This window comes from Seriola dumerili, unplaced genomic scaffold (genome assembly GCF_002260705.1).
Source record: "Seriola dumerili isolate Sdu_G_001 unplaced genomic scaffold, Sdu_1.0 BDQW01000230.1, whole genome shotgun sequence".
NCBI lineage: Eukaryota > Metazoa > Chordata > Actinopteri > Carangiformes > Carangidae > Seriola > Seriola dumerili.
The window spans coordinates 4,527,047-4,546,636 of NW_019174485.1; the positions used below are offsets into that span (position 1 = coordinate 4,527,047).

The window sequence follows — 19,590 nt, forward strand, 5'->3', positions numbered from 1 at the left end:
CGTTTCTTTTCTGATGTGCATGTATGTGTGCATGTGTATGTGAGAGAGAGTTTGTGTATGAAACAGTTTGTTCTTTCATACATACATACATACATACATACATACATACATTCCAGCTGGTCATTAGACCTTGCACAAGCCATTCATGCATCTATTACTGAGCCATTAACCCCCATCTTTTCACTCGCTTGCTGGAGGGATTCATTCTCACTGCTTGTTTTGCTGTAACATATCAGCACACAAATGGCCATCTACCATAACATCTACCTCAGTGTCCAATTACATTGATTTTGTAATCAGTGTTTTTCATACCTGCTTGTAAGGTTATACATTAGCACTCCCTGCTTTGCTGAGAATGTCCAGTACTATTTTCAATGCATATGTGTGTGTTGTGCATGTTATTGTGCATGTTATGGAATGAGATGTTCCAAGGGAACTGACTTTCAAGAATGAAATAAATTGGCTTTTTTGTCTGTATTAGCTTTTTTTTCTTAATTTAAGGCTTTGAACAGGTCTATCAGCACATTTCCAATACAATTTATTACCTGGGAGTACTATTATGTGTCTAAGAGCTGAATTGAGTCAAACGAGTGTGTACCACCTCAGTAGGCATGCAATCTAAAAGACAGACAGGAAGCCTTTTTTGCACATCAGAGAGTGAATGTAACAAAGTAAACTAGATTAGGCACTTCCTCTCTGTTGCCTCTGGGTTATAGATACAGGGAATTATGCCAAGTAGCCAGAAAAGTAGAAAACCATGTCCAATGCAATGCAATTCAGTACAATATCCATTGTGATACTTAAAGGCGTAATGGTTATTTTTTGCTGAGAGTGTGTTAAGGTAATGGGGTAGTAGTTTCTTGTGGTGTTGCATTGGACTGCATGATACTTAAAGGTGTATAACATCTGTATACATGTGTCAATTACAGTATCAAATAAATTAAAAATCCACAGTCTGCACTTAGGGGGATGAAGGTAGTGACTACTCCAGCCACAGAAACTCTGGCGTTTCCGATTGATGGCAAATGACCCTAACACAGGTGCTCTAAGTGTGAAAAGTTTTATGCACTCACACAATATTACACACAATATTTATTGCAAGGCTAATGTACTGCATTACATTAGTCACGAATTGCTTAGGTGTAATTTCATGGGGAGACAGGGAGACAAGTCATCCCCAATGGTTTCACATAAATCATTTGTCCCCCTCAATTAACTTTATCAAGTGTCTGTGACAAACTCACCCCTCCCAGAACATATGAGCAAGAGAAACAGAGAGACAAAACTCTGCGGTCCTTGGCTCAGGCATCACATTCATTCACACTTTTGACAAATTGCAGGCCCAGGTGCAGACCAGGAACTTAATCAGGGGGAAACTTTCACTCAGTCACTTGTTCTGAGACTGAAACACATTCACAATAGAAAATTAACCAAATGAATTAATCTACAAAATGGCAGCATGTTGATTAAAATAATATTGCTAATCTTGTATGGTGACTTCTGATGAATATTCATAGACAACTCTCAGTCAGCTGATGTGGTTCAGAAAACCCAACCTAACATGGTGGTTTCTGCTTTGGATTCCAACCAGAAACTATATGCAATTATTTATACAATCAAATCAATTAAGTCAATAATCATTGACAAAGCCACTTGATACTGCTTTTTGTTGTTGCTTTTTTTCTTTTTATCATACAGATCAGAATTAGGCCAACAGCCCTGTTGTCAATACACTGTTTAGGTCAGGATGTTAAGTGACAAAGTATTATCTAGTCCTACATACTACAATGTACGCAGTGTAATAACATTACATATTTGTAAATATCAGGCTGTAATTACTGTGGCCTTAGCAGTTTCCATTAGTCTACCACTTGTCTAATGTGTTATTAGTTGTTACTAGTGTGTTACTATCATGTACAATCTATGTACACTCTATGGTTAGTATAACATTTCTGTCAGTAGCGCTGGCAGGCTCAAAAACTACAAAACCCAGAGGCGTCGGCGCTTCAATCCTCTTTACTCTGATTGGTCGAGACAAAATCCAATCCGCGCGCGGAGACGTGTCTCTCAGTCAGAGCATCCTTCCGTCATGGCGTCTTTTTGGACGAAAACCTCCGCTAACCTGTCGGTCCTGTCGGTTTTCTTCCTGCTGCTGATATGTCTGCCACCCGGGGGAGGACAGAAGAAGAAGGAGGTAACGATTCAACCGTCTGAATTAATTTTTCGGCGAATATTGTTGTGTTGTATAATGAAAGGGGTGTACAGGTTGAATCTGCTGCTGTGCGTTAAACTCGTGAGGGTTAGCCAGAATAGACAGGAAGTTAGTCGCGGCTAATCTCTGGTCATCTAGTCTCTGGGGAAAAATAATTGCTACTCATATTATGTAAATGAAAAAGACACTGCTTACATATTGTCTTTTTAATATTTTGTGGTGTGTGACTGAGCTCTACTCGCTTTCTGCATCAAATATACGTACACGGTGGTCAGGATAGCAAGCTAACCAGTTAATGTAGCCTAGCTACTGTATTGTAGATATAGTAGGCTATATTGTTATAAACGCTGCTGTGTGGGGGAGCACCACTAACATATCCCTACGTGTTTACATTGTTTATTCTTTGAGAGAGATTGAGATTAGCTTCACTACTTCAGAACATTACTGCATTATCGCCAACAATGATTTTATTTTGAAAATCGTGAATACAGGAAGTGCTGTGTTTTACTTCTCGGTAGCTTAATAGTGATGTTAGATGATCCTTGCGATAATCACACAATAATCACAGTAATGGCTAGCTGCCTGCTACCCTTATTTCAGGTTGCTGCACAGCTCCGGAACAGCTGCATTTCACTACTGCTTGTTTAGTGTGAGAGGCTGTCTTGCGGTCATTTTATTGAGGTGAAAGTAGGTCTGTTTCAGCTGAGGAGGAAGCTGTTATGGCTTGCTTGCTCGATATGACATTTGTCGCTGAGCTGTAAAGGCTGTGTCTCTTCACCTGCTTGTAAGCTTTGTGAATCGAACGTAGTGGCTCATGATGTTAGCAATATGCACCCTTATGATAGTATTGTCACTCATAATCAGTATGTATTGGTGATAGGTTTGCATCTTGCGGTGTGACAGCAAGATGAGCGGGTGCTATTTTGTATGGGAGGCCCAAAAGAGAATGAAATCTGTTACATAGAGAAGTTGTGATGATTGAACAGTGGTAATCTTTGTGATTATTAATCAGATTTATTGATATGTCCATGCATGCTCTGATCTTTTTAAAACAATTGGAGTAAACGCCACTATCTGTCATTCATGTAGTACTTTATCATGTATGTTTATTTGATGACATGAAACAGCATCTTTATTTTATTAGAGTATGTGCTGGTGATTCCTGCTTTTTGTTATTGATATTTGTTATAGATAATTTTCTTTATTTTAAATCATAGACATTGCTTCATATACTATACTATACTATACTATACTATATACAGTATATACTATACTATATGTTTTAACATGAAAGTACTTTTGAAGGTACATGAAGGTACTTTTTTTTACCTGTGAGACCCACATTTTGGTGCCATTTTGGCATCTAAAACGAACATCTTCTGTGATGTACAAACGTCAGATTTCACACATTTATTTAAAAAGAAATAAAAAGTGTGTCCTCATCATAGTTTAGTAATGCACCTGCTAATGATAGGTCCTAATGCTCTGTGTGGCACCTCTCCTACATGGTTTGTGACAGCACTTTTAGCTGAAATGGCAACCACATTGGATGGTAGCACTGGAAATGGTTCCTGCATTCAGTATTGTAGCTGTGCAGACAAGAGTGTGAAGAGAAACACAGTGAAGACAGAAGCATCACATTGCTCTGCTCAGGTTTCCAGTTAGATAATTTTGCGATAACACTACAAAATCTTTGTAGTCAACCATGCTGTTATCATACACTGCCACAGCAAATGAAAAAGTCAGTTGCTTCACCTGTTAACATGAGGTTCTAATCTGGGGATGGTCGACATTTAGTGGGCAGCCTTAGTTTGTTTTAATATCGTGTTATGGACCAAGGGCTTTGAACCAAGTCACAGTGCTGTTGTGACTTTACAGTTGCAACGCCTCATCAACACCTTTCTTCTCAGCTGCTTTTGCATATAAATAGAAATTTGATTGAGTGGACAAATTGTGGAATGAATAAATGAAGGAGTACATGACAGGTGAACAAATATTTGAATGAATAAAGTATTGAATATGCCAACAAATGAATGAACAAAGAGCTGACTGAGTGGACGAATAACCTGATGAATAAATGGACAGATTAACCATTGATGGAAAAGCATTTGAATGAGTGGGCAAATTGATGAATATAATTGAGACTGACATATTTGCCCTGCAGTTCAATGTAAACACTGCATTTTTTCTATCACTGATTTTGATGGCTTGCGTGATGTATGTGTAATTAATACGTTATAATCTTACTTCTTGTAATTTTGACATTTAGGAGACTTTCTCAGATAAAACAGCGACATCTTTAGTCATGTTTATTTTCTTATTACCTGCATCAGGGAGTTATAGTATAGACACGGGGAACATTTTCATTTAGAATGATTATGTAAAATCAAAATTCATTTGAATTAGAATTATTTATTAGATAGATAGATATAAATTATTTATTAGAATTACAAAAATTTCTAAAAATATAACATATCGTTATGTCTTGCAAAATGAAACACAAAGTGAAGACTTAAATGGTATGTCTCTGTCAACGCTTTGTGGTAAAAATCAAAAAGCACTGTCTCTAACACTTGCCATTAGAAGTTTAAAACTTCAGTTTTACTTTCATTAATGAATACTTCCTATTTTAAACTCTTTTAACCCAGGGACAGTCTGCTAACATCAGTGCTTATTTTCAGCAATGCCTCCCTTCACATTCACAAAAGTACACTAGGGAACTGCCCATTATAGCCACAGTCTGCTGTTAGGCAATGCCCGTCTCAAGGACACCTCTACATTATCTAATGAGTGACAGAAAAAGCATTTCTCAATCACTTACCCAACTGAAATTTATCCAGCTATTATTAGTTTGAGTCTCTGACATTGAGACAACTGTCTTTAAAACTTAAATTTAGTTAACTTTGGTCCGTCCAGTCTGAAAGATCTGAGTTTGACTCTGCACCTTGTAGCAGACAGGGACTGGGTACACATGCTTACACAAGCACACATAGACACACACACACACGCAAACACACACAGACATACTTTCAATGAGCCACAGGAGAGATATTGAGGGGTTATAATGTGAGAAATGTACTTTCCCCGTTGACTGCCTTGGGCCATGGCAGAGAAGGTGGAAGAGGCAGAGGAAGATCTTATTTAGCTGAAAATGGACAAAATGGTGAAGCAGCATTTTGTATTCATCTCACCAACTTTGGCTCTACCTCAGTGCCCTTCATCTTGCCCTGGCCACCATATTCTTTAACTCTCTAAGCTGTAGGGCCGGGTAACATGGGCTAAAAGTTATAATAAAGGCCGTCCTTTAACATCAGTTATATCAGTATTTAAATCCTGAGTTAGTTTTCAAAGCACTGTATATTTATGTGTTTATGTGTCCCATTTCCTCTCCCAGTTTCATCAGTTAGTCAATCATTATAATAATTAAATTACTGGTTTAACAATATGATAACTATGTAATTATTATAATGGTCTAACCATATATGGTTAGAATGACAGCTACATGGTAAGCTAGATCATGTCTTTTTTTCACTGGCACACTTAATGCATTTGCAGTCCAGTCTACCTAAAGGGGAAGGGTTGAGAAAGAGCAGAAGAGACTTTTGATTTAAAAACATTGGTGTCATTTTGTTTTGATGTCAAGTAGGAATTGCTGCTGTTTGGATTCATTTTTGTTGGCCACTTTTATAGTTTTACTGCTCATCTAACAGATAGGAACCTAAGGCCAGGAACACACTGGATGCGTGTCGTGTGTGTGGTGGCTGCAGAATTTTGGTGCCCATGTTAATGGGTTAGAGCATCATGGCTGCGTAGCATGATCTAGAGATTCAGCCTCTCGCCTATTTTTCACGTGTGATGTGTGCGTCTCCCAGTAGAAATAGAGAAAAGACCTGTTGATGTCATATTGACACCATACCAGCAACATTACATGAAACTGACACTATCCACTAGGGATGCCGCAATCACGTTTTTTGCTGCTAGAGCTGGCTGTAGCAGCAACGCAGCAGAGATGCAGCCGGTGTGAACACACATTCGTACTTCCCTGCAGCACTTCAGCATTGTCAGCCGCCAAGCTCATGCAACGCAGGCAATGTTTTCCTGCCGTAACTGTGTTTGTATTTACTCTTATTTGTCACACTTTAAGCAAGCAGAGTGTAAGACCAATTCATATCAAGCAAGGACATTGGTCTTGGTGGCTAATTTAATGTTGTCTACAGGAGGTTACAGTTGTATTTATAAAACCATTTTTAGTTGTGTAATGTCAATTGACTCTGTAATGTTGATTCACAATTTCTTTGTTTTTCACCAAAATCAAATGGGACCAAAACACTGCTGGGAAGGTAATGAAATCTAACAAAGTAAGGAGGCACAACTACAAGTCCTCTACATGAAAAAGCAGTAGAAAGTGTTGAGTTTGTGTTACTGGTGCAAGGAATGAATGGTTTCACTACAACTCTGGATTAAATGCATTGGTGCCTCTGTCTGTCAAGAGCAGGAAAGAAGGAGAGAAACAAAACTCTCCATAGCCATTCTACTTCATAGCGGCATGCTAGTCTTTTAAATACCTCCCATCGTTGCCTGCATGAAATCACATCTTCAGCAAATCAGTTAACTGACAGAGTTCAGTTGAGGGTGGTCACTGTCACACACTGGCTTCGTAAGGGCAGAGTGTGTTGCCTTGGGAATCTTGCTTCATGAGTTTGCAATGGAATTTCAGATCAGCATGGTACAGTACAACAGTCTGCAGCAAAAGTGTGCTGTATCATGCTGATGGAAAATGGTATTACTGTCAGAGCCAGACCTCAGAGCACTGATAGTGACAGTTTTTGGCCTATGTTATTTATGCCCTAGGAAGTTTAATGTGAAAGAAAGCACAGGAAACTTCCTTTTTTCCTTATTTTCCTTTCCTTAGAGCTAATAAGGATCGACGTACTGGTGGGTGGAATATAAAGATAAAAATGGAATCTGAAAGGGAGAAAGTTAAGTATCAAAATTGTGACAGATGGTAAGAAAGAAAGAAATAAATTAAAAGAAATAAAATACGAAGTTAGGGCAGCAGTGTTGGACCCCTGCCTTTTTAAATCCTGCTATATGCCCCTCAGGGAATGAAAGAAATAGTCATGGAGAGAGAAATAATATTTATATCCCTTCAATACTCCCTCGTTCATCACCCCAGCTCTGCTAGATATTATATCTAGCTTGTGTTGTGTTTCTGTCTTAAGGCTGACTACAGCACAAAGAAAGAACCAATGTAAGCACTTCCTATACCTAGGCATATGGAGTCAGGGGAGGTAAAGAGAGAAAAAAGTCCAGGGCAGCGAGTCTGAGGCAAGGAGAATTATATATCTAGAGAGTTATATATCTACAGAGAGATAGAGATTGCAAAGTAGCGGGCTTGCTACCACACCCAGGGACCAGTCTAATAAGTGGATCGGAATAATAAGAGACTGCTACCTCTGCACACTGAGGCGCAATAAACTACCGGGTGGGCCCTTCAGGGCATAACCCAAGCCACTTGCTGAGTTTAGAGTTGGGCTTATGAAGCTAAACACTATGTAAGCACTATTGACTCTTGGTTTTCTAGGTGACCCGTTCATCGAAAAAATAAACCATAGCGCACTGTTTACACAATCTGCACTGTGTCTTTCTGCCCATGGATTTTTGAGTGCAGGCAGATACTATGAGAAACATAGCCATACCCATTAATTAGCTCCTTTTAATATATATCAAGCTTTTGACTTGTTTTAACAATGTGATGTCATGGGATTGTGTTTAAATAACATGCCACTCGGGGGACATTTCGCATGTCATGGCAATACATTTTAAACTTTAAGCTCGTCATTTAACGCTAATGTGGTTAGGGTAAGGGATAGGAGGAGGGTCGGGAGTTAGTAGAGACATGACATAGCATCAAATGACAGGCAAAAAAATTTATCAGTATGCATAAATGAATACAGATAATGTGCTAAATGACATTAGGAAAATTACATGTTATTCATACGCATTTGGTGAGAGCAGGCTGGTTTTAAATGTATACTTATGTAAAATAACTAGCATCATTTTCTCCAGACCATCTCTGTTCTTACAGGGAAAATCTGTTGCTTTGCATTCAGACTGTGATGTAGATATGTTGTTGCTAGTGATCATACTGAGTGTTATCCAGCATGGAAATTTCAATACTTATGTGTGGTGTGTATACTTGAATTTGTCAGCTCTGTCTGCCTTGTCTTCCCTTGTCAGGAAACATAGAGAGAACAAGTGGGAGGACAATAGGGTTGTCACCAGAACCGATACTTCAGTACCAAGTCGATGCCACGTGACACTCGTGGTATCGAAGGTACCAAAAAGTACCGACACATGACTAGATTGATAATCACCCTCTTAGGAAGTAACATAAGATCACATGCACATAAGATCGACATCGTGTTCAGGGAGGCAGTTGAATAAAGTGCGTGCCACGCCAGTCGCGCATCAGCTCTCATTGCGCACAAGCAGGATGTCATTAACTATATGAGCAACTTATCTCATGGTGCAAAAGTGTCTTACCTCAAAAGTGACAGTAATCTACCAAAAACATGTCTAAAAGAACATTAACACTAATTGCATCACTGGCAACATTTGAGTGACTCAGAACACACGTGAGCACAGTTTCTCCGAATGTCCACCACCAGGCGCAGTCAAGCTGCAATAACAACTGGAAGATGCCGACAAGTTCAGGCACACAACTTGGTCCAGCTGCAGCACCTCGGCTCTCGTCTCGAAAGAAAAAGCCAGAAGAGTCGCGTATGGAAATATTTTGCTTTTCGAGGCGGATGATGAGGGGTTGATTTTAGACCCGCAAAAGCCAGTTTGTAAACAGTACCTTCGCACTTTCCAAACCACAGTTGAAATGCTGTGCAATAAAAAGTTTACCGCTTATATTTTAGCAAAGTATTGTTTACTTTAAATACTTGAAGGCTACATGCCACTGTTCTTTTTTGCAGTGTCAAAAGTTTTTTAATTTTAAATAAAATTAATAAAAAATTTTTATTATATTTTAAATTCTTGAAGGCTACATGCCCCTGCTTCTTGTTTTTTTATTCGTATTTTTCAATTAAGGAGTGAAAGAGAGTGCATGGAATTCATTGTTTGTTTTTTTGTTTTTGTTTTTTTACTGTGGTATCGAAATAGGTATCGAGAATCGTGGAATTTCACTGGCATTGGTATCAACTACTACATTTTTGGTATCGTGACATCCCTAGAGGACAATGCAACAAAGGTTCCTGGTTCCTATATTGAATCATTGCACTTACAAGGACACAGGGATGCCCATCATAAATAATTAGGCCACTACTTTCAGTAGTCATAAAAAATATTTATGAATCAGCCCTAGAGACTTAAGAGTCCTTTCAACTGCTCCAAGCTTTCCACTGACTTGGGAGCTGTTTTAGCATGTACTAACATTTGAGTTTTAACATTCATAAATAATTCATATGAGCTTAAGGGCTGTGACATGTTTGTGTTAGGATGAATACTGTAGGACTTGAGCTAACATAGGTGTGACTATTATTCAAACTATCAAACTAAACATTTAGTTTTAACAACTGCATGATCACCAAACAGTTTATTGACCAATGGAGTTCAGGCATACTAAAATATTCTGCACAGCCTCCATGTAAAGTCAGCTCTAAACTTTGTATTCATGATGTGTAGGGAAAGCGGATTGTAGTTCCAATATTGCCCCATGCTGTGTAGGTGCTGGTGTCAGTGTGTGGAGTGAGGATGAACAAAGTTGTTTACTGTCTGTGCACCTGCATGTGTAAGTGTGTGTTAGTTACAGTCATCTGTCCAATGCCAGACACCACACTGGGCTTGATTGCTGCCAAATAGCACTATCTAGGTTTGTCTTTACATTTGTTTTTGTCTGCTACACCAGGCATTTCCATTGTTAGTGCTCTCACCGAGATGACAGACTCTCCTTTCATTGTTTAGTTTCCTCTTTTTTTTCTTTTCCACCTACTTTATCACAGTCTTTGTTAATTTCTTCCCATTTCTGTCTTTTGTCAAATTGATCTTTTCCTATGGTTTTCCTCTTTTATTCAGGGCCCAGTTTTGGTTGATTCTCTCTGTCCCTTCTTTCTCATGAAAATAAATGTGGATGTTTCAAGGGCTCAGAAAAAAAATGAATACTCTATCCAACCTCTTTCCCTTGTGTGTTGCCAATATAGCCCAAACTGCAGCTAAAAAGCAGCCATAATGGTGCCATATTTTGCTCAGTGAAATGTTTCAATGTTCTCCCAGTGAATTCAGGGGTGATTTGTTTGGATCTCGCTCATTAGCCGTAGTCATCTGAATTATTGATGCAGTAGTGTCAGGCCTGCTTTCCCAATGACTGATGGCCTGTGTTCCCAAGTCATTTTCCTCCTCTGTTATTCCTCCCTCTCCTCCTCCTTTTTTTCCTCCCCTTTCCAACACTTCTGTAACTAATTTTCTGAGTGGCCAGAGGATCTCTATCTACCGCCCTCAGTCCCCTTATCCACCCCTTGTCCCTCCTGTGTCACCTCCCCTCTATTTTTTTTCCTTCAACCACCTTTTCTGCACACCTCTTTGACATTTCTATAATTATGTAGTGTCATGAAGTGATTTCTCTCTTTCCTTTCACTCTGTTCTCTACTTTTCCCCTCTACCGGGTCCTCCCCTTGTCCTCTTTGCTCTCTTCTTCCCACCTCTTGTCCCTCCCTCCTAACGCTTTTTCCATTTTCCTGACATTTCTCAGGCTAATTTCTGGAACAGCCCTGTTAAATCGTAGAGGAGTGTAGGGTATGTCCTTGTTGTTATGACCATTAATTTCTCAGTGCCATTAATCAGAGGTATAGGAACTTTCTCCCTCTGAAATGCATGTATGTATGTTATCTTTTGCTTTTGCTTGGTAACTATTAAATCAGTCATTTACTCAATCAGAATTTCAGTCTCTTACTCAATAAATATTCAGGCATTAGGCCTACCTCTCAATGTCACATACATTTGTTTAGTCATTCTAGTTAACTAGGGCTGCCCCTGACTAAAGATTTTCCTGATCGTCTAGCAGTTGTTAGTTCAAGCCGTTAGTCGAATATTTGTTGTACATTTATAATATTTATATAATTATTTAAATATGTATATACCAAGGGCGTGGTTAATGCTGTTGCATCATACTACGTCTCTATGCCCTGTTCATTATTTTATCATTAAATATGCCGAGTGAGACAAACCCATGCTCGATTACATTACTGTCTAATAACTGCTGGGACCAGCTGTGTAAATGATGTCTATACCTGACTAACTGAGTGACAGTGTCACCAGTTACCAACCAATCAAAACCTCAACATTGAGTTTGTATTTTCTGAGATACATTTAAGTTGACGCAAAAATAATATGGAAGGATGCCTCATGTAAGCCAGTCATTCGACCTTATGAAAACCATATTTAATTTTGTGCTATGTTTTCAATGCAGCATTTTGAACCCTCACTTAACTAACTCTACTTTCTTGACGGCGATGTTAACCTTGCAAGTTGCATGGGAGTCTTTCCTATCTCTACGTGAATGTAGCAATAATCTTTCAGTTAGTCACTGACTCGCTGATTGACTTCTGTTTGACTGCTGAACTCGAGCATGCTAAGATCTCAGTGTTGTCTGATGGTTGTGTCAGGCAAACTAATGCTGAGATAGATAGTAAGACCTTTTGGTTACTGGACAGTCTGTCTAACCGCTAATGGCTAACATACCTCTTCTCTGATCATTCATCCCTGCCTGTCTTCATCATTCCTTATCTCCAGAGGGAAATGTTGTCATAACAGTAACCCCCCCCCCCCTTCCCCCATCTTTCTCTTCTCTGTCACTTTTCTTCTCATCCCATTTTTCATTTTCTTTCTTTATCCCTGAACTTTCCCCACTCGTCCCCCAATGCCTCTACTCCATTCCTCCCTTTGCTCCCTCCTGCTGTTCCCCTGAACACCCACCCCAACAGTGACAGTCCTTGCTGTATAGCTGATATGAGGTGGCATGCCATCCTACTGTGTGTGTGTGTGTGTGTGTGTGTGTGCGTGCGTGCGTGAGAGAGAGAATGTGTGTTTGTGTGTCTGTCTGGCTTCTGGCTGATAAGACGTCACACTCTTATCCTCCCAGACAGACCTGTGTCGCCATGACGGTTCACAGGCCACACACACACTCGCATACATACACACAGGAATGCATACAAACACACAAGTATACAAGTTAACACATATGCACTTATATATACGCAGTCTTGACTGTGCACTGGGTTGTTAGATATAGTGGAGCTTTTCCTAATGCTGTGTATGTGTAGCTGTGTGTGCTTTTGAGACTGTGTGACTGTGTGAGTGTGTGTGTGTGTGTGTGTACGTGTGCGTGCATGTGTGTGTGTGTACATGTTGCCTGTCACCGATATCTGATGATTCTCTCTTATTAAACTCTTAGTCTTTCTGCTTCACTGGCAGAAAGCCTGTTAACACTCTGCACAGGGCTAAAGACTATATGTGTGTGTGCGTGTGTGCGTGTGTGTGTGTGTGTGTCTGCATGGTAGAGAAGCTGTCATAAGACTGCCTTATTGAAAACACTTGTCATGAGAGGGTAAGTACAGATGAGAAGGGGGAGTGAGGGAGGCAGATTTCTTCTTCCTGGAGTTCTGCCTAGTCTTATTTGACCTGAGGACAGTGCTCTTGTGGTCAGAGTGAGTTCTTGTTAGGTAAAGCTACACCTACAAACAATCGAACTGGTTATGAATTATTGAATTATGTTAACATAGCCTTTTGAAAGTATTTATTTGTCCAGGGAATGTCAAGTAATCACCATGGTCTTTCTAGCTCTTCTCCTGCTTCTCATTCACTCAGTCAAACACAGTCACACCAGGGAGAGCAATATTACAGATGCAGCAGGAGGAAGGTGTGGTGAGGTGGTGGGGTGAAGGAGGGGGGCTCTAACCTCTAGGCTTCGTTGGTTATTAAGGTAGAAAAATTCATCTGAAAGTGAAAGTCCTGAGAGAAGAAGTTAGAAAAGTACTCTCCCTCCTCTGCCTGGTTGCATTGAGATTTATTAGGAATTACAATTCTGTCTAAGCTTGCCTGTCTAACTGACAGGTTATTTATGACCCCAAAATAAGTTATTAAACACACACTACACGCACACACATGCACACACACAAACACGCACGTGCGTAGCGATACGGTAATATAACGTGATGAACTGAAGCAGTTTAGCATATAGCTGTAGTCAGGATAAATGCTAAATGCCATTTAGTGTCAGACCTGGTCTCTTTCTCTTTCCTTCTCAATTTCTCACTTTCACTCCTACTCTTTTTCTCAACCCCTTTTTTGTCTTTACTTGTTTTTCTCTTTTAGAAAGGCACGTCATTGGAGTGGTTGTAAACATGTAGGATACGACATTAGGACTTTTTTTTTACACAAGATAATTTGTTGCAAGGCATTTTAAAGGCATTCCTGAGATTTATTATAATTTTTATTGGCATTTACCTCTACATGATAAGCAATGTCCATAAGTAATCTGTATACTGTATGTTTATGCTTATGTTTTTATGATTGTGATTTTGTTTCATTTTAATGAATTCAGGGGGCATGTTAGATTTGATGAACACTAAGACTCCCTTTTTTCCTGGCGAAAAACAGGGCAAAGGTGATGCATCAGCTGTTTCTTTACATGCAGTACTGAGGCCATCACTTTCCATAGTCTAATTAAAACATTTTTTTTAATTCTGTGACTGGAAAAAATGACTATCATGGTATTAAAACTTACATTAATGTGGCTTAGTGGTAAATATTAAAATATATTCTAACTGATTATGTAAAAGCCAAGTCTTTAATGAATGTGTTCAATGCGATCACCACTCAAAACAGACCTTGTATGCACTGTAGTGCCTAAAGATAGAAATAAAGCATGGATGGAGCCAGGTTCTGAATTTTTCCAGAGTGAGAAACGTAGGTTGTCAGTGCAATGCGCATGCAGTGATGGAGTTGCTTGTTAGTAAGGAATGAATACTAATATTGATGGCATTCAGGTGTGAAAACGATGGCCGTTATATAATTGAAACCAAATGCCATTGTGATAAAATTTTAAACCATATAAGTTTCTCTTTGCTGCTTCAGTCAGACCCTGACACAGCTAGAGCTTTAAGCCATGTAGCATCTAAATGTCAGTTATTTCAGACTGAGTCTGATACAGTGATGGAGTCAGCAACTTAGCTATCACTGCATAAACCCTGCTGCATCAAACTCAGGCATGTGATCAAATTAGGAGGCAAAGTTGTTTTTTCAACACCTCCAACAAGCCCACCATCACTTAACTTATCACTGCAGCAGAGGAACAGGGGACAGTAAGTGATGAAAGGAGGGAAGCATTATGTATTGATAGACAGTAAATCAAACACAAGCAATAAACATTATGAATATAATCATTTTCAATCTTTGGGCTCAGGGAATTCATGAAGTCATCTGTTCCATATTCTTTCCATTTCTACTAATGGAGGGATATTCTCAGGTGTCTTTGACCTGATTTATTTTAAAACATGGTCAACAACAGTCTCTTCTTGCTGCAGGAAACAATTCAACTTTTGGATGCATGATACATAAAATGTGGTCAAAAACAGTTTTCTCAGAGTTGACAAACGCCCAGCTGGAATGCAGTAAAAGCTCATCATGATTCTAACTATTGTCTTCACCGAAATAAACAAGGACAGTAAGAGAAGGCTCTTTGAACTATGGCTGATGGCATGGCAGATCATGTCTTTAATGAGGAGCTTGATTTGTGATGATTGTTGCTCCCCTTGTTTCAACCGAGCAACTGGTGGTCACTCCCCTTTCCAGCTGTTCAGATTATTGACCAGCCAATTAGTCTCACCAGCAGAGCTCAGAGCATGATATGATTAGTGCAACTAGCTCACCATCTCCCTTGTGAGACTGACACCACTTTGCAGTTGGCGGTAAGACAGCTGTAGCTTGCTGGGCTAGAAGAAGTTACATTACTGTTACCACAGCCTGTAAGTCTGCATTCAGCGTAGTTGGGCAGGGAGTGAAGCTTTAATGCATGCATTTTTTTCCAGGCAATAAAGCAAGAAAGGTTCTGGACAGCAGTTTTTCTCTAGTGGTTTTATTGCCAGCTCATTCTGAAATGAGCTCTTTAGTCGGGGCACTAGCCCATTCAGGTCTAACTGCTTCATCAAACCAAGGTTGTGATAAAATGTCAGTGCAAGTGTCTGGTGGTCATTATGTAAGACGTTCACAGGATGTCATGTTGTACAATGTCTTCTCTCAGTTCTCAGTTTTTACAGTATGTATGAACAAAAGTCTTAACAAAAGAGACAGCCTTCATGTAGCAGCAGTCTTCCTATTCTCCTCCTTTAGCTTCAATTTTGCAGTTTATTGCTCATGGAAAATAACTGTACGCTTCTCAGCCATAATTTTTTTCCACAAATTGCACACCACTCATCGTTTTTGGCAGCCTGTTTACCTCAGGTAAAATTCTATTTTAAGCTAACTATATGATTAATAAGTGTTTCCTTTGCAAACTCAAGTTAGTAATACTTCAAAGTCAGAGAGAAGAAGAAAACTCAGGTCTGTGTGTCACTGAGCCATATCACTTTGTTTTTTGCCACTAATAGTTTGCATGTAAAGACAATGAATAAAACCATATGTGCAAGTAAGTGAATTTTATTCATGCCAAACGTTTCAGAAAAAAAAGCTTTAAAGGGAAACAAAATGAGACAGGCAGACCAGACAATATGTAAAACATAGATACATACAAACTACAAAGTAATATCATTAATTATGGAACTTATCAAAAAGGCCAATTTCATTTTTATATGCTTTCCTAAAAATTCTTTTCATAACAGCTGTCCTCATGCTGTCCCCTTATAACCAGTGTTGTGACATACTCTTTGTAAGGTATAGCTAATCCTCCTAACTGCACTCTGCTCATTGTTGTTGGCAGCATATTTACCTGGGGTAAATTCCTGTTTTAAGGTAACCCATGTAGGTAGTTAGTGTTTCCTTTGCACAGTAAAGTCCGGTATGCGTGTGATATTTTTGGAGCTTTCTAAGAAGCTGCTATTCTTCCAACAGTCTAGTGAGACTGAATGCTCACCTAAGCAGAAGCAAATAACAAATGTGAATGGCTTATAAGGCTAATTAGGAGCACATTAAGCTCGTAGTTATTAGGCACTAATACAAGTGTTGGCTTCCAGAGGCTAATGAGGTAGCATACAAGGCCAATTACACTTGTATTTCTAATATCCTTATACTGTATGTGCATTGTGTGCTTGGCCCTGACTTTGACCATAAAAAATGATCACTGCAGGCAGATTGGCACAGTCTGCTTTGGAGGACAGGTGCATAAAGTTAAAAGACAGATAGAGAAGAGTAAATGGAGGGTTTAGAGCTAAAGGTCACATAGTAGTGAGACACAGTACAGCTAGGACGCAGAAAAGAGGAGGGCAACTGACCTGATAGTCAGACAGGCTCGCAACTTCATGACCTTTAGTGAGTCTAAAACCCTCACTTCCACACCTCCACATTTTCTCTGTCTTTTGCTTTTCACATAAGCCGGCAGTTGCCACCTTTGTGTCTCTGTCATCTTGAGTTTCCTTTTGAAACACCAATTACTGTTGGTACAGTACTGCACACAAGCAAAGTGAAATCAGGTCAGTCCTTCTTTTGTACCTCGAAACAAGGATGTGACAGTTGAGACTTTTTTGATTTTTGTGTTTGATTGGACAAAGATCCCCAGTGGTTAGGAAGGAATGATAAATACAACTGAGATGTTTGCTTTAGTCACAAAATTGATTTTATAATGCAAGCATTTAACATTCAAAAGTTTTGATACCTGTTCCATAACCTAACATAAGTGACTGTGATCAAAGTCTGTGAATTGGGTATGGTGCGAGTGCTTTTTAATACAACAGGTAAACAGTATTGCTAATCTGCTGTATGTGTTCTCGGTCTGATATTTGCCCTAACATTTGTCACGTCCCCCTTTTTCATCTACTTGTTTACTATAGCTATTGTTTTTGTTTTTTTTACCATACCTTTGTCAGAAAAGCATAGAAATGCTGTTTATCCATTTCTTAGGCCTACTTGTACACACTTGGGCGTTAGCTGCTAAGGCTGTAGGAAGCTATAGTCCCTTCCCAATAAAACCTTTAAAGTGAGCAATGACAGAAATTAGAATATTTGTATTAACAATACCTCAGAGCAAAAACTAACTTTGATGATTGTTGATGGAGATTAGTGGCTTCTTCGTCATGATTAAAGGAAAAAAAAGAGATTAGCATTGTAATAAGCTCAACCCCTGCAGTGAAATTATTGCAGCGTTGAGGTAATGCTGGCCCCTCAGAATTCATACTTAATTATGGGTAACAGCACTTGTATATATAAATAATTTTCACTTCTTTCAAGTCTAAGTTTAAGCTTTCGAGTGTCAATTCTTTTTATTGAGATACATCTAAACACTAAATGGAAAGTACACTAACAACTAACCCCTGCTAGTTCTGTTTTCATATTCAGGAGAGACTATGCTTTGCACCATAATGGATTTATAAATATAATGAAGACCAGCTAAAATGGGGAAAAGTGACTGAAGTCCCTTCTTTTCCTTCTTTCTGGTGGCATCCTTCCATTTTTAAACTGTGGCATTGAACTGAGCTCAGTTTGAACATCCTTTTTCAGAAGTACTTCTGAAATATTTTTCATTCTAATTTTATGTGAGATGGATTAAGAAGGATGCTGCTGTACATCAAGCTGTGCCTCATTTTCAGTTTTCTCTTCAGTGCTTGATTAAACCTTAAGACCACCCACAGATGACCTGTGCTACTGAAATTACTAAGTGAACGGAATGGAAAAATTGGGACTCTTTCTGCCTGAATCATTTGATCACATAACACACACGCGTAAATGTTTGAAGCCAAGCACTTAATGTAGGCAGACGAACGCTTTGCACACACACAGCCATGCTGAGAGTGCGACCCCAAACATGCAGAGTCTGGAATTTGTATGATTACTCGAACATTCATGGATAATTCTGTCCAGAGCAGCAAGTTGATTATGATTTTACTTTGGCCCACTTCAGAGTAAGAGGGAGAGTGAGCTGAAGTAAAGATAATAAGGCGCGGAAAGACTTGATGGTAACATGTCCCCTACATCGTGATGAATTAGCCATGTCTCGGGGAGATGAAGGAGCCCTCATATTCGCTTTGTGTTCCTTTCAAATTCAAGAGAATGGCTCTTCTCTGCGACTGACACATCTCTAGGGCTTCATTTATGTCTTCTTTTTTAAAGATTCCCAGTAGGTTTCAAACTAGTTCCAAATACATTTTTCTTTATCTCTGTTTTTGCCCTCCAGTTGGTTTTGATTGTTTTGTTCTTTCCTTTTAATAAGAGTAGAAAAGTATAATGTTGGCTATGCTTTGGATGCTTTCTAAAGTGTGATTATTTGTTTTTACCTGAATTAGAGTTAGAGTTACTCTTACCTCCACACAAAGGAACGTTTCTTAATATATTGCCTCTATGCATTTTAGGTCAGTTAATTTCATAAATGTGTAGCAGCAGCCATGTGGAGAAGTTGCATGGCTTGCATGACGCTTGCTTCCCTGGTACCTGGCTTAAAGGTACCACAGATGTTGCTGTACAAGACAGAAAATGCATTTCTTAATGAGCTGCTTTGCATTCCCGCATAGCCCTTCAAAGAATATGAAATCGTTTTTTCAAATCCCATGATGCATATTATTATTTCTTTTATTATTTGTTGGTTTTGGGATCATTACAGAAATGTAACAGCGATGATTGTCCAGTTGTTGGAGCCAAGGTGAACATTTGGTACGTGGCGTTTGCGCTTAGACATTAAACACATTGCAGACTGTGTATAACAGGCATAACACGCATGAAAAGTATGTTTGAGACACTGGTACTGGAACTGATTTGGAGCTTGAAGGGTATTAAAGAAATGACATTCCAAAACTGTCACATTAATATTGTCTTTGCCCAGTAGATGTTAGCAAAATCTCACTTTTAGCATGATTTTATTATAACATTTTGCAGCTATAATCATGTTTAGTTGTGTTTGGTATTACCAGCAAAAATACTTACATTAGCTTAACCTTGGTATATTACCAGAAATACTAACATTGGCTGCATGTCAGTGCTGCATCACCATATTCGGCTGTGTAATTTATGTCTGAACTACTTTCTCGTCTTATTTTTTAACTTTCTATGTTTGTTCTTTTTTTGCTTTCTGTTTCTCTCTGTCTCTTTCTCTCTCTCTCTCTCTCTCTCTCTCTCACACTTTTAACTTGCCCAGGTGATTTTCCTTCTTTTTCTTTTCTCATCACTTATTTTCC

At 39.1% G+C, this 19,590-nt stretch overlaps 1 protein-coding gene across 2 annotated transcripts in view; it reads left to right on the top strand.

Annotated features, from left to right (window-relative positions):
• Positions 1-2,065: 2,065 nt before the first annotated feature.
• The window catches only part of LOC111229380 (tumor suppressor candidate 3), a 69,173-nt gene continuing 51,648 nt past the window's right edge, over positions 2,066-19,590 (top strand). Inside the window, exon 1 of one of the 2 annotated variants that reach the window (XM_022755695.1) lies at positions 2,066-2,194. In XM_022755695.1, the coding sequence (XP_022611416.1) occupies positions 2,090-2,194 (105 nt within the window). In that variant the 5' untranslated portion in view covers positions 2,066-2,089. Of the gene's footprint in view, positions 2,195-12,772; positions 12,822-19,590 lie in introns of those variants that run through there. The other variant, XM_022755696.1, reaches the window with a different exon arrangement.